Source organism: Rhipicephalus microplus, chromosome 1, assembly GCF_043290135.1.
Source record: "Rhipicephalus microplus isolate Deutch F79 chromosome 1, USDA_Rmic, whole genome shotgun sequence".
Taxonomy (NCBI): domain Eukaryota; kingdom Metazoa; phylum Arthropoda; class Arachnida; order Ixodida; family Ixodidae; genus Rhipicephalus; species Rhipicephalus microplus.
The window spans coordinates 24,117,413-24,133,417 of NC_134700.1; the positions used below are offsets into that span (position 1 = coordinate 24,117,413).

General features: G+C 46.9%; 2 protein-coding genes, 1 long non-coding RNA gene and 1 pseudogene across 15 annotated transcripts in view; 1 reads left to right on the forward strand and 3 right to left on the reverse strand.

Annotated features, from left to right (window-relative positions):
* Positions 1 to 3,334, reverse strand: part of LOC142767528 (uncharacterized) — a 93,889-nt gene extending 90,555 nt beyond the window's left edge. The window contains exon 1 of the long non-coding RNA XR_012884975.1: positions 2,824 to 3,334. This is a non-coding gene — a long non-coding RNA (uncharacterized LOC142767528). The remainder of the gene's footprint in view (positions 1 to 2,823) is intronic.
* LOC119178046 (uncharacterized) overlaps positions 1 to 16,005 on the forward strand; it is an 831,732-nt gene that overhangs the window by 443,322 nt on the left and 372,405 nt on the right. For all 13 annotated transcript variants that reach the window (XM_075869285.1, XM_075869292.1, XM_037429209.2 and 10 more), the window contains one exon: positions 939 to 1,087. In XM_075869285.1, the coding sequence (XP_075725400.1) occupies positions 939 to 1,087 (149 nt within the window). The remainder of the gene's footprint in view (positions 1 to 938; positions 1,088 to 16,005) is intronic.
* Positions 9,144 to 10,143, reverse strand: LOC142770493 (uncharacterized). Its single transcript, XM_075872682.1, has 2 exons — positions 9,854 to 10,143; positions 9,144 to 9,453 (listed from the first exon to the last, which is right to left on the reverse strand). The coding sequence occupies exons 1-2, from the start codon at positions 10,017 to 10,019 to the stop codon at positions 9,287 to 9,289; spliced, it is 333 nt and encodes a 110-aa protein (XP_075728797.1). The 5' UTR covers positions 10,020 to 10,143; the 3' UTR covers positions 9,144 to 9,286.
* Positions 10,349 to 10,795, reverse strand: LOC142770499 (uncharacterized; annotated as a pseudogene).

Below are 16,005 nucleotides of genomic sequence, written 5' to 3' on the forward strand. Positions count from 1 at the left end.
TGGGGTGCTGACACCCCCTGTAGGGTCGTTTGCGCCGCCTGGTGGCGCTTGTGTCTCGCACAGAAGCCGTATTTTGGGGTCACAGCTATTGAGCGGTAGGTGGCGTTGTGTTTGCGGGCGGTGATCACCACTATCATCATCATGGTTGGATCAATATGAGCGCTGGCGATGCCCCCAGGCGGCATGCCTTAGTGGCGGCGCGAAAGAATTGAGCAAGTCTCTTTTTCTAGTGGCGTTTTGCGCGAACGGTTGTCTCTCCCGTTGTGTCTCCGGTGTGTGGCACCGCGGGCCGTCTGCCGGGGGCCACTGTGGTGAGTCAGGCGTTGGCGCCGCCGCCTTGCATTTGTTATGTTGTTGAGAGTTGTGTATGTATGTGTAATGTTGTTTAGCATGTGGGTCATAGTTTATGGTATAATAATTTAGGTGACGGTATCATCAATCAAAAAGTAGTTAAAAATATGTGCTTGGTTTGTTTCGACCGCGTCTACTGTGTTTGTTCACTCCAAGAGCGTGGTGGCGATTGCCACTTTCAGACCCCACAAATGTTAAACAGAATACTAGTTTGAAGATGTAGAAGTTGATAGCTTGGTATTTTCGCTCAATTGGCATTGACAGCATATTGTGGAAGCATGTTATTTGTCCTCATTCAAATGATACTCAACTTCGATTTTCAATTGTTGTGCTTATAGAGAGGGTAACCTTGCTTTCCAGCAATTAATTTTGTCACAATAGGCACTTTTGTGTGTTCAAGAATACCTGTGTTGTGTCGAGAAATGCGCATTTATTTACTCCTAAGTGCTTCTAGAAAGATAGCTCCAAACTTATCCAAAGTTAGGACTTCGTGCTTTCACACACTGGTTTGCACCACTGTGAAGGCTGCTGCACGAAATAATCCTGGCTGGGTATTGGTGAGTGATGCCTGTCTGTTTCACTTACAGACCCAGGCTGCACACGAGGAGGAGCGAAAGCTGCTTGGTCAGGGCCTGGCTCAGTGCCGCAGCCAGCTGCGGACTCTGCACCCTGAGCTCACTGCCCTGAAAGAAGAGGTAACCCAGGCTCGCCTGGAGGCGCACCTAAGCTGTCTCAGGTAAGATTTTGTCTCATATCTTCTCCATTTGCACGCTTTCGTGCGTGTGATGTTTCTGGTCTGATCAAAAATTTTACAGACAACTGTATAGGAATCTCTTTTTTACACATCATTCCTGGAACATTCCTGTGTGATATGTGTGGGAATCTGAGGCGTGCCCGCGACCATTTCATGGGAATTCCTCCGTACCGCCGTTTCTTTTCCTTTCCTGTGCTATGATAACAGCACATGGTGATAGATCTGCCCCCGCCACGCGCGGACGCAGATGTGTTTTCGGGGGCTGCGAGCATCAGCGAGGCTGAGTCACGTGCGCGCCGGGAAGGGTCTCTTCTCTATCGGCCGGTGCCTGGTAAGCATGTGGTTTTTTTCGTTCGCGTCCCCTGCGGGAATTGCCGGATTGTAGCCTGCCTGGCTGCCTAGGCATCCCCGGTAAGCGTGTTTAACCGAGTGTTAGCTTCGGTACCGTACACTAACCCTAGCAAAAATTACCTATAGAAAAACTAATAGCCTATCGGATTATTGAACATACTGGTCTATTGGTATGCTATGGGTCTATAGATGGCATTGTGGTCTATTAGACCTCTATTTGTCTATTGGTGTATTTGTCTGTTGGCACTCTATTAGCCTATTGCGTGTTGGTCTATTGGCATATTGGTCCTGCATATGTCTATTGGCATTCTATTTGTCTATTGGTGCTGTATTTCTTTATTGGAAATCTATTTCGGCCTATTCCTTAATTGAGAACTCTTAGCTTTGGAATAAAAATATAGGGCGTTTGAGGACTGTAACATAGCAGCGCCTCTATAAAACAAAACAGATCCATTCCAAGTGAGGCTTGTATTATGTTTATAACTAGTAGAAGATAATATCATCAAATTGGCAAATCTTTTCTGAAACAAGCTTTCCAAGCATGCTGTTCTTGCTTGTCGAATGTATGCCCCCGCACTACTTCTTCAGATAGGGCCTGAAAAGAAAAACTGATATAAAATACCAGGAAGAAGAAAGGAAATATTTTATAAGTGCTACTCAAAAAAATGACACATTAAAAAAATGTAGAACCAGCATGAGGGAAGTTGCGGTGAGCTCTCAATAAGTAACAGCTTCACACAGTAGGAATGAACATTTTGTCACATCTGTGCAGCGGATTCGATTATGCTTGTGTCCAGAAACAAAACGTCAGTCACTTAGGTGGACCTTGGACACTTGTGGGCAAGGTGAAACGGCACTAGCACCAAACCGATCCCAGCATCTGAGCTTTGGGAGTCACACAAAAAGCTTCACTGAATAAGTGCCTCTCTAGTGCAACCATGCAAGTTACAGAATAGGGTTCAGTGAGCATGAACGCTAATTAATGATGGGAGAGCTACACATTATTTTTGTTAGCAATAAGCTTGGGTGCTTCCCTATCTCCGAAGTTTACTATTATGATTGAACGAAGAGGTTACATATTTTAGTCTTTTTCAATTACCATGAAAACAATGCGCTGGTCAAAAACATGCATTTATGCCAGTGTCTGTATATGCTAACAGCCCACACGATGTTCAAAAGTGTTGTACTGTAGAGAGGAAAAACTATTGAACAAATAAAATGGCCAAACACTTTTAACGTGGAAGCACTTTGATGGCTGGCAAATAAACGAATTAGAAGCACAAGAAAAGCAACTTCTACAGACTAACAAATATATAAAACAGTTCTCTTTCCTAACAGCCGCAAGGTATGCACTCAGAAGAAATCACCTTGGTGGGGCATCGTGTCGACACCAGCACCATTCATTGCTGTTTAAATCTGAGACGCTGCTTTTACCACTGTAACTGCTTCGAAGTTCATGACTAATCTAGCATTGTCATTGCGATTTCATATATGCCAATTTAACTTTGAAATATTTTTGAATATATACAAACACCGAGCCCGACCACGCTGCCTGACACACTTGGCTGACAACAGCTGCGGCTGCGGCTGGCTGTAGTCAGCTCGCACGCACGCTTGCTGGCTTGAGTACTCGCGCCGTGGTGATGCCACAAAAACAAGAGTATGTTCTCTCACTTCTTATTGCAATATTTTTTTCTTGTAAAATAAACTGAGCTGCAAATACATTAGAAGATTATAAAAACCATAATAGCAAACTGAAATGCTGGTGGCAAAAATAAAAATGAAATTTAAGACATACAACGCCTTTTAGCGACATTATAGTCTTTTTTATTATTTCTTCAAGCCTGTATCGCCTTGCGGCAACTTTCAAATGTTATACCTTTTCCGTTTTAATTTCTACAATTTGTACTAAGGCATGAATAATAATTTCTATGTATCTATCTCACGCATCGGCGGCATCAATTTCTCTCACCGCAAGGGGTTCGTGTAACGCAGGAGGCTTGTGGGCCGCGGCAGCGAACGTGAACATCTATGTTCACTATTCAAGTGCTGGAACGAACTGGCCTTCGTACTTACACAGGGGCGTTTGAAAGATACACAAACCACGCAGTTCGCATTTGTCTTCACCGTGCACTTAGCTTGGTCATGCTAGTCTCGTTATTATGCACCATAAATGGCCTGTCTTTTTATTACCACGAAGGCTAGGAAGGCTAAGTAACGCGACCAGCGGAGCGGGGGTACATACTGTTTGCATTTTTTTTTTTAATTTGAAGAACCGTACTGGCCCACCGGCTGAAATGGTCGATGTATACATTAGGGGTATACACATTCAAGCAGGCTGTGACAGTTTATATTTTACACTTCAACTTCGGTTATTTGGTTAATAGTTGATTTTCCCACCCCGTGTGCACTTTGAAGGAAAGCAGTACGCTGCTGCCTCTGCACGAACGTCCTGAGCCCCTGCTAAAACATTACCTGCAGTGACATTCTTTTTTTAACTCTATGATAAGTTTTCCTTCAGTGAACACCTGTTTTGAGGGCTTATATAGCCTACAAACATTATAATCATAATCTTGATTGCAGAATGAAATTACTCAAGTTCGGGTGTCAAACTATTAAGGTGATACTTAAGAAAAATATGGGTGCAATGTTTTGGAATACACATATATCTGTCACTTTCCTCATATATTGAACAAATAAAAAACTCTCTGTTAATTGAATTTGTCAATAAGTGAAATACATATATGAATGGCCTTTTAATACCACGCATATAACCTCACAAATTACTTGATTCTAGTATAAATTCACACCAGCTGGTTTTATAAATGACAAATAGCTGCTGTTTATTGGTTCTATAGGCGACAAATACGTCTCACCTGTTGCAGCCCATAAGCACCAATAATACACACCAGTAGCTGTCGCCTATAGGTACCAATACATATTTATTGGTCCGATTGGGGACAAATAGCTGTGTCCTATTGTACTCTAATAGTGCCAATACGTGTTTATTGGCTCTATAGGTGACAAATAGCTATAACCTAGAGGCACCTTATTGGTCTTATCGGTGACAAATAGGTGCGGTCAATTGGTTTTTATTTGTGCCAATAGATTTCTAATGAGACCAATTAAGCACCAATACAGCTCTTATAGAACTAATAAGATTTCTTTATAGGACCAATACATTTCTGTATTGGCATTTTTGCTAGGGTAAGCCAAACAGCGGTGCCTAGTGCTTCATAGGGTCATACCACGCGAATACGCACTCGCTAGAGGATTACGCATACGAGGTTTGTCATAACTCTCGCAACCAGGCCCAGTGGCCATCCTCAGAGTGCGCAGCATAGCCGCGAGGGACCTTTTCCCGACCGGCGTGTCAAAGCTCGCCATTATGAGCTGCGACGAGCTCGCGGTCTCCTTTTTATCGTGAACGTCCGTGTGCTGGAGCCTTTGTTCCCCATGTCCTGAGAGCAAACCTTGTACTGTTGTTTGGGGTGCCGCCAAAGGCAATGAAGTGCTTGTGCATTGCTGTTAATCGAGCACTGCCTATTTTGTCTTGCTGCGCTACACTCTTTGTTAATGAAGAGAGCATGGAGCGGTGCGCTACACGTTAGCAGGTGATAGAGACGCGACCTTGTGGCTCGCTAAGCTTGCACCCTCTGTGGTCTTCTGTTTCGGTGAGTAGCAACAGCGAACAACGTACAAGAGCAACTCAGGCGTACACAATCCAACCTAAAACTGTGTTCATCCTCTTTCACTGCACTACTCTTCACGTGTCAGTCACTTTGGCGGTATGAACCATTACATTTGCCGCCTCGTCTCTCTGGAGCCTGGCAATAAAATGTGCTTAGAAATTACAGAAATCATGTGGCACAAAAAGTTTCAACTGGTTTGCATAGGTGAGAAAAACACCATTGCTGTTTTTGGTGCCCAGTTCAGAAATAACTTCCAGGGGGAACGTAATAGGACCTAGGGCTTTTACCAGTCGAAATGAGCTAGCAAACTGAGGAAGAAACTTCTGGCAACGCTGTGGAACACGCTAGGTGTGTCGATCCGACTTGGCGAATATAATGCGCTTAAACTTTTACACGTGCTGGTTAAAGAAATGGGATGATAGTTAAGAGGAGATGTTTTACTGCCACACTTATGAATTAAAATAACATTCCCAATTTTCCACACTTTTAGAAGAGCGGAATGATCAAGCAATTGCTGAAAAAGTTTACACATGATCAAAGCAGCATAGGTAGAATTGTTTTTCAGAAATTTCACACCAATATCATCACATCCTGGTGCTGAATGAAGGCCAAGTTTATTAATGTGTTTAAGAAGACCGAATGTACTGATTACAGTGATGGGAAACCTGTATCAAGTGCGCCAACCTGAGCCAACAGGAAATTACTGCGCCATACTGCTCCAAAAGGGGTCCTTTTGTCTATTTTATCATTGCTGTGCCACAAGGTAGTTTTAGAACTAAAAACATGTTGACATCAGGCATCATGAGCGGATATTATATGAAGGTCGCCATCTTGTAAACTTACGCTGCTGCAAAACACCAAACTGGCCGATCAATTATTACGACTTCCGCGTGATTGTGGCAGTACACTTTTGTGGTAACCATTGGCAAAGAACGATGGCAATGTGGCGACTACAGAAAACTGTGCCAGTATGGCTTATCGCAGATAAAAAGTCGACGTGTGTGGCGTAGCGCCGTTTTAAGCCCACTGCACGCTTTTAATAGCCGGCGACTACCTGAGAGCATTGAGGCGCTGATCGCTGCCGCCCCAATTGTCGTGAGGGACCGTGTTCTGGTTGCACCGCTTTGCAGAAATGAAAGCAGCTCGCTGTTGCAGAGTTGAGCATTGTGGATCGCGGGCACCGAGAACAAGCGTAGCACACGCTTTCATGAAGTGACAGCTCAAACGCGCTGCTGTTTGCTGCCAGCACTGCTAAAGCATTGCGTGCAGAAATCGCGCATCGTCACGTAAACGCAACGGGCTTTTTTTGCCGCATCCGTCCACGTTCTGAAGCAGAGTTGTACGCAGAGTAGCTGAAGCGCTGCACGCAACTAGCCAGTGGACGATCGGCTCTCTGCGATCGTATCGCGTCTAAAAAAATTTGTTAGTTTTCGCTAAGAAGGAGATCATGGTACACATTTATTCCGGACAGCTGAGTTCATCTCCTCGTTATGTCCGTCGCTGCGTTGGCTGCGTATTCCAAACTCCGCAGAAGTTTCGAAATGCTCTTTGGTATCGCCACCACGTGCCATCGCGCTATTGTGCGAGAATGATAATGATTTCTGTACATTGGGAAAATTAAAGAAATGGCTTTATGGTGGGCACCTTATGCAATATTTGCTGTGGCACTGTATTATTCCTTCTTTAGCAGAGATGGCTGACATAAAGAAATGCAATTTCGTAGTTGGTCCTAGGCGTGGGAACGAGGGTTGCGGGGGGGGGGGAGGGGGGCACGTGGGGTGGAAAGCCAGCCTCATACATTGCCATAATAGAAAGGGGGGGTTCAAAGTCAGCTTTCTATATAGACATGATAGGTGGGCGGGGGCACTGCAACAAACCTTTACCATTCCTCTCCCCCCCCTTCCTGAGAGGAAGCCTTACACACGTTTAAAGGGATACTGAACAAAATTTTGAAAAAAGCTCCAAAACGCTGAAATAACACTGAGAGGGTATGACTATTCTTATAAACAGAGCTTATTCGACGTATTTTGAGCGGATATACATATATTTAGTAAATTATGAGAGCTCGACGACTGCACGCCTGTGGGCTTGTCAGTTGCCGTGATGTCAAACTCACCAGCCAGGGGAGGAGGTCGTAGGGAGGGCAGCCGGCGTGCTCTCTCCTGCCCAACTACTTCCCTTTCTCCACCTAACCACACCGAGCATGGCTGAGCCGTGTCGCCACATGGCAGTCAGAACAACGTGCATCTTCTTCAACAACCACTATTACTTCTGAGCGTATAGCCTGTGCGGAAAAATTAACGGTGCGAATGACAGTGGTTCCACAAGCAATGGTTGGGATTCAGAGTTCGAGAGTCCCCCAAAACAGATGCACCTAATAGAACCATATGCCTTCGACCCTTCTGCTTCGTCAAGCGACAGCAAGAACGACGAGTCCGACGAGCCGCCATTGCCCAACGTGCGTCGGCAACCGGGACCAGCGATTTGGTAAGTGCCTCGTGCTTTTCCGCGCAGTAGGAAGCAAGTTTGCGTCAGTATGGGCACTAAATAAAGTATGTAGTTACGTGGCAGCCGGCTCAGCGCATTTCAAAAATTGTTCTTCGTGCAGTGTTACGTGCTCGCATTACGCTTATTGAAAAAAAGCCAACTTACATGGCTTGTTCATTTCAGCCGGTCAAAAAATTCTGTACATGCTCATCTCATGGGAAGCATGTGAAAAGCCACCATGTTACTGTTGAAGGCGACTCAGTTTCTTATGTGCACAAGTTGTCTTGCAATCACACACGTGTGCGACAGCTGGGAAGCGAACGTGGGGCCATCTGATCAGACTGCGTGAGTGGTGCGCGCTTCATTCGCTGCAGTCACGCGGTATTTGGCTTCAATGATTACGGGATGAAAACTAACCCACCCAGTTAATTTAAGATAAGTGCAATAGTCAATAGGTCGGTTCCACTTTTGCGGAGAACACCACGTGTCTCAAGTTTATTCTCCTCGAGAGGCAGTTTGGGGCCTCCATTTCGCATGAGCATGCTGTACTTTAGGCCAGAAATATTGGGATATTCAGTGCTGCAAGCACATGCATACTGTACTGCAACCAAAGCTACATTTGTTCATGTGTTTGCTCTTCTCTGTGAACAATTATATATGCACGCCTATTTTATCAACAGGTGCTGCTGAGGCGACCGCTGCACAGACATGAAAATGGAAAAGGAGAGGTTGTGCTGCTAAGGGAAAAAGAATGTGAAGCAGGCAGCTCAAGAAAAGGACTGCATAACATTGCACCCACTTTTTCAGCTGTATTGCCTCAATCGGCATATACTGGACCTCGAGCATGTGAAACTATAACACTACTGCCCATATAATCTAAGGTACATAGAAGAGCATGAGTAAGTGCAAATTTGTTCTTAGGTCAACTCCAAATTTCTCAGAGCACCAACGCTGCTTTCTTTTACTTTTGTCAATGAGTGAATTCTTGTCCTCTTGTTCAAACTCATTGGACACGGTTGGTGGCACTATTACAGAAGCCTGCCTTAAGGCTTCCTTTAGCAATACCGCCTGCCTACAAATTCTTTTGGTGGATTCGATAAGCTTCTTGATGTAACCTGTAAGAAGAATCGAGAACAGTTAGTTAGGCGGTGTGTTGTCATTTCATGGCTCATACCATATGTGCAGGCCTTCTTCAGCGGTGCAACAACGGCAGACTTCTTCGATTTTGGATACTTTACGACATACCGATCCTTTCTTTCATGTGGGGCATTTTCTCTTGAGCTGTTTTATTATAATGTAATGCAAGGATGCAAGCTGGGTCCTGGGACAAAAGACATTTGTGTAACCAGCACTGCAAGTTGAGGCAGAACACACACACAAAAAAAAAGGATGACCACCCACTGCGCTGGTTTATCTGCTCCTTTGTGCTCCCTAAAATAAAATTAACTGCACCATTTCTTATTGCCAACAAAACATCTTACCTTGCAACCATACTTGAGTAGTGGAAATGAGTCGCCTTGGGTGCATATTGAATGATCATGCTATACACACAAAAAAAAAAGGATGACCACCCACTGCGCTGGTTTATCTGCTCCTTTGTGCTCCCTAAAATAAAATTAACTGCACCATTTCTTATTGCCAACAAAACATCTTACCTTGCAACCATACTTGAGTAGTGGAAATGAGTCGCCTTGGGTGCATATTGAATGATCATGCTATGAAACGATTCCGCTCCAAATGTCTGTGCCGATGTTGACAGCGTTGGCATGTCCCTCAACAGTGCTTTGTTCAAAATAATAGCCTTGACTTTTTCATGGGCTGGAGAGCCTTAACCAATGCTTCTAAAAAAAAACATAGCAATAATGTTACACAAAAAACATTTTAAAAAGCGTACCTTTTTCAAGCCACTTCTTGCTCAATAGCGCATCATGCTTGCACCTAGGGTACAGCCCATCATCATGTGTGTGCACGTTTGCAATGCGGGCCGCAAGTGAGCGCCACCTCAGAAGGGTAAGTTCTGGATGGTCCTCACTTGATACTGCACACCAGTAGAAATGGTTAATTATTGCGTTGATCCATGGTGTGATATGCTGCTGTACTTCTTGAGTTTGTTGGCAGCTGTCAGCATTTTTCAGAGTGCTGCAGAGAATACAACAAAATATAATGAAAACTGACAGCCCAACTGCTATTGCATTCATTTTTTTTTAGTATGGATTACAATGCTTACATTTGCTGATGTGCCAACAGTAGAAGTTGTGCTCAAAGTTTCCCTCTTTGGCAGCAAATGCTTTTATCTGTGTGTGCCGATCTGTGATCAAGAGGTTAACAATTAAACCATTTGCCTCAAATATCTGCGATGACCACTTGTGGCCTTCTAGTTCCATTTGGCTGCTGCCACCAGTTTCATTCGACTACAATGTAAGCAATTTATGGCAAATCATTTAAAAAGGTCAATATGGCAAGACATATTGATTCTGCGAACATGCACAATCGGTGTACAGTTTCAACATGGAGGACCTTGTTTAGGTCAATGTCAATGAGGGGGTACCTTCCGTATTTGGCAGTGTGCCCAGGAGAATTTTCTCTCCTGTCCCCTGCAAGGCGTAGCGGTTCCCCAGCAATACTTTCAAAAAGACTGTTCTGGTGCTTCGTCCAAACCTGAGAAGACAAAATAAGTCTTATAGAGCAGTGACTACCAAAAAAATCCACTTCATCAATAGCAAGCAGACATATCACATACCATTGTAATTGCGGGGACAAGGAAAGCTTTCTGTATTGAAAATGATAACGGTAGCTGAGGCATGCTATGCCCCAGCTACCGGTGTCACTCTTGAGTGCTCTAAAGAATTTCGAAATATTGCACCCAGAGTACAAAGCAGCAGCAGGCACCAGGACATTTCCCGCTGCCTTCATATGGATTTTGGGCTGGCTAGCTGAACTTAACATGTGCCGGTTTTTACACATTTGTTGCACATGGAGCATTGTGCCTCTTACTTTTTTGTCAACAGCTGTGCAGCGCTGTGCGCACACTGGGCATGCCCAGAGAAGTTGATCCAGAGCAGATTCAAACACAATAAATTTTCGCTCTTTGTGAAGGGGAAGTGGTGCATGTTCTTCGTCATTTCTGCAACAAGGAAAGCGACATTCTGTCATCTTGGCCCTTCGAATCAGTTTTGTACATACCCTGAGTGACTGTCCTCAGATGGAGCGAATGAAGAATCAATGTTCTTCTCTTCCAAATCTTTATCAAAATCTTTATTGAAGGTACAGAAGTGGGGCTCAAAGAAGACTGGTGATGATGTTCTTGGTTCTTCATGGCATTGGTCTGAACAGCATGTGCCTTTGTATTCTTGGTCATTTTCATTCCTTTGAAGATGACAAACATTTTTATTAGTCAAAGGCGAACCTAGAGTCTAGATTATGCATATGCAACAGTAAAACAAAACTCTGCAAGTTATGGAAAGGAAGGAGGAGAGGCACAATGCATCAAGAAAGTTACCCCGACTTCGACAGATTGTAGCTGTTTGAACAGCTGCATCTAATGTAATTTTCAGGTGTTGCCCTGTACTGTTAGTGGTGACAGCAGCAAACTGTGCGTTTCCACATTCTATGTTTTCTGATACTGTATGCCTGTTTTCAGACTCAGCTTGATCCTCATCGTGAAAATTGATTGGGTCTCTGAAAAATCTGGAGAAGTACACATTCGTATAAGTGAGGGAAAACACCAAAAACATGAAGAAACGCAATGTTCCCTAATTACTCGCCTGGCTGGCCATTTGCAGAAATGGCACTTTGCAATAAACCAGTGAAATTTTTTTGGTTCTGACCTGTACTGTGAGCAATTAATGCTGTAGACGTGTTTCCACACTCAGTGTTTTCTGGTGATCCACCCATGCTCTCATGCCCAGCTTGGTCCTCCTCATGGGATTCAATGAAGTTTACACTTCCCTCAAAAAAGTCTGGAGAAGTGCACGTTAGTATAAAAGATGCTACTCACACCAGAAACATGAACATAACACTATGCTGCACAATTACGTACCTGATAGGCCACTTTAAGAAATGGCAGTCTGCAGTAAGTCGGTGATATGTGATGCTTCTTTCCGATCTTCTATACACATTTCTCCTGCATTCACCACCTGCTCAATATCAGAATGTGCTTGCTCAGTGCCGATCGCGATCCTAGATTTCGTCAAGCAGTCTTCGAGGGACACTGGGCTGTTCGAAGCGACCGACACTGGAAATTTTCTTCTTTCGGTCTGTCATCAAACACCTGAAGCACAGAATGATGAAATGTCTAGGAAATCTGACGCACACTCGAGGAGAGAAAAACAAAGGTGTCGACACATGGTCTGAAAGCAATCGCATACACACACACAGGAAATAAAAGTCTGTATTGTTATGAAAGTGTCAACATATTGCCACGTTTCATTTCCCAAGCTTTTGTTATCGTCCCAAAACACCACACGATTCTCAGCGCAAACCGCGCTTGCAGTTTTCGAGAGGGTTCCGGACTGTAGTAGATCATTTCGATAAGATCACGGCCACTGTGCGAATGGTACAGATTGTTCTGGAACGTACGCCGCCGCCAGCGGTAGCGCTAGAACATTCGACGGCGGGAGTATAAATGCCGACGCGCTTCGCCGCTTGTCAGTTGTTGATCGAAGGCCGACGCTCCGTTCGCCGCTATCAGTCCGAGACTGCTATCTGTGCGAGACTGCTGCTGTAATTGAGCTTTCCGTTTACCGGGCACAGGTTCGCCCAAATAAACAGTTAAATCCCAACACGAAGTCTCCTGTCTTCGGCCACGTCACGACGCCGTGACATCTGGTGGAGGTGCTGCTTCGTTCATGTACCACACGCCCCCGTCAAGCCGTGAACCCAGCCCACGTCGCGGAGAAGACACCGACGCCAACGAGGAGCAGCGAACAAGCCGCCGACAGCGAGGGCTACCACCGGAGTACGGGATTCTAGAAGACAAGGCGCGGAAGACCAAGGCCATGACCGCGACTGCAGCGACGATGACAACCGCCGCATCCCTGCCCACGATGGTCATGCATCAACCCAGGGAACCACCAATTTTCCATGGGTCATCGTTCGAAGACCCGGAGTCCTGGTTAGAAACATACGACCGTGTGGCCGCCCTCAACCACTGGGACAACGAAGAAAAGCTCCGGCGTGTGTACTTCTACCTGGAAGACACCGCAAGGACCTGGCTAGAGAATCGTGAGTCCACGCTCCGAACGTGGGATGTCTTCTGCGGCGCATTTCTGCAAACGTTCGCGAGCGTCGCTCGCAAAGAAAGGGCCGCTGCTCAACTAGAGACCCGGGTTCAGCTACCGAATGAAAAGGTTGGAATTTTCACAGAGGAGATGACCCGCCTATTTCGTCACGCTGACCCAGACATGCCTGAGGAGAAGAAAGTTCGTTTCCTCATGCGAGGGGTCAAACAGGAGCTCTTCGTGGGACTAATGAGGAATCCACCAAACACCGTCCAAGAATTTGTATCCGAGGCGACCACCATCGAAAAAACCCTTGACATGCGCACCAGACAGTATAATCGTCGCCTGACTCCAGAATGCGCTGCTGCTCAAACCAGTGACTCCGAAAACCTGCGTGAAACGATCGAGCGATCGTGCGGGAAGAGCTGCGCAAACTGTTGCCTTCGACGCAACCTCAAGTGGATTCGATCGCCGACATTGTGCGAGAAGAAGTTCGGCAATCACTTCGAATTCCCCATACACCGCTGCCCGAGCCAGAAACTATGAGCTACGCCACTGCAGTGCGCCACAACGCTCCTCCCCGTCCACGCCAAAACGCCGCCCCGTCGCACTTCCGTCGCCAGACACCACCGCCGCTACCACCCCCACCGACGACCTACCGTTCAGCAGCGGGCCAGCGCAGTGCGCCGAGGAAAACCGACGTTTGGCGCACCCCTGACCACCGCCCACTGTGCTACCACTGCGGCGAGGCCGGGCACACTTACCGCCGTTGCCAGTACCGACAGATGGGACTGCGTGGCTTCGCCGTCGATGCACCACGTCGGCAGCCAGGAGAACGACCACGTGACATCGCCGACTACCTGACAGGAACTCGGTGGACACCACGAAGCCCTTCGCGTTCGCCGTCGCCCAGCCGCTGCACGTCACCGCACCACCGACAGTACTCTGGCCCAACGCGGGGCCGGTCTCCTAGCCCGTATCCGGGAAACTAAGGGCAGCAACCGGTGGAGGTGCGGTTGCTGTGCGACGAACTACCGAAGATCCTCCTTCGACGACGACGACGCGACGGAGCTTTCCGAACACAACGCCAACCAGGCAAAGCCCTGACGGCGAAAGCTCGATCACTTACTGAAGGTGGCCTGACGACGCAACATGGAAGCAGCGGAACAAGCCGACGCAGCCGTGACCCGACGCCACGCCCTAACTGTAATGCGAGACGGCGAACTAGCGACCTCGACGTTCTTATCGACGGCCACAGTGTGACCGCTCTCGTCGATACTGGAGCCGACTATTCTGTCATCAGTGGGTCGTTCGCCGCGAAGTTAAAGAAAGTTAGGACAACTTGGAAAGGCCCTGAAATCCTCACAGCCGGAGGTCATCTCGTAACGCCTGCAGGAATCTGCACAGCGAGAGTCACCATTAACGGCCGTATTTATCCTACAGACTTCATAGTCCTACAGCGTTGCTCGAGAGATGTCATCCTTGGCATGGACTTCTTATGCCTCCATGGTGCTGTCATCAACCTAAAAACAAAGTCGATAACGTTATCCACAGAAGAAGCACTACCGCCGCGCACGCCGTCTGGACACCATGCCTTGAATGGGCTGGAAGAACAAGTCGCCATTCCGCCTCGCTCAAGCGTCATTATTTCAGTCGGCGCTCCTGAATCACCTGACTTCAAAGGCGTCGTTGAAGGCAGTCAGCATCTGTTGGTCACCCGAAATATTTGCGTCGCAAGAGGAATTGCAGAGCTGTGGGGAGGCAAAGCAACGGTTATGCTTACGAATTTCAGCAATGAGTACAAACATGTGAACAAAGGAACAACGGTCGCATACATCGAAGAAATTGTCGAAGCCACCAGTGCTTTCGCCCTCGCCGATTCTGCGGAACCTGCTCAGAGGAACCAAGCCCCTCCCATAGCTTTCGACGTCAATCCCAGACTTCCGAACGATAAGCAAGAACAGCTCAAGGCCCTGCTCCTGCAATACGAAGATTGCTTTTCGTCGTCATCGAAAATTCGGCAGACCCCAATCACGAAACATCGCATCATAACCGAAGAAAATGCCAGACCACTCCGTCAGAGTCCGTACAGGGTTTCGACGCGAGAACGTGAAGCCATGAAGAGACAAGTTCATGAAATGCTGCGGGATGACATTATCCAACCGTCCAAGAGCCCATGGGCATTCCCCGTGGTGTTAGTGAAGAAAAAGGATGGGACCCTACGTTTCTGCGTCGATTATCGCCGCCTGAACAAAATCACAAGAAAGGACGTGTATCCTCTCCCACGAATAGACGACGCACTTGATCGGCTCTATAACGCCAAGTACTTTTCGTCAATGGACCTCAAGACTGGCTATTGGCAAATCGAAGTCGACGAAAGAGACCGAGAGAAGACGGCGTTTATAACACCAGACGGCCTCTTCGAGTTTAAGGTGATGCCCTTCGGCCTTTGCTCAGCGCCTGCAACTTTTCAACGCGTTATGGATACAGTACTGGCAGGATTGAAGTGGCAGACTTGCCTTGTGTACTTGGACGACGTCGTCGTGTTTTCCTCGAGTTTCGACGAACATCTTCGACGCCTTGAAGCTGTACTTCAAGCCATCAAGACTTCCGGACTCACACTGAAGCCAGAAAAGTGCAGATTTGCGTATGAAGAGCTCTTGTTTCTGGGGCACGTTATCAGCAAGTCTGGAGTTCGTCCTGATCCACGGAAAACAGCCGCCATCGCCGACTTTCCGCCGCCCACTGACAAGAAAGCCGTGCGCCGATTTCTGGGCCTGTGCGCCTATTATAGGCGGTTCGTGAAAAACTTCGCCCGCATCGCCGATCCTCTCACTAACCTTACCAAGGCCGACGTGGAGTTCAAGTGGGAAACGCCACAGCAACACGCTTTCCAGGAGCTTAAACATCGCCTCCAGACGCCTCCGTTACTTGCCCATTTCGACGAATTCGCCGAGACAGAAATACATACTGACGCAAGCAGCGTAGGTCTTGGCGCCGTTCTTGTGCAGAGGGCTGACGGACTTGAAAGGGTTATTAGTTACGCCAGCCGATCGCTATCCAAAGCAGAAGCAAATTATTCCACAACAGAAAAGGAGTGCCTCGCCATCATCTGGGCTACGTCGAAATTTCGCCCATACCTCTACGGCAG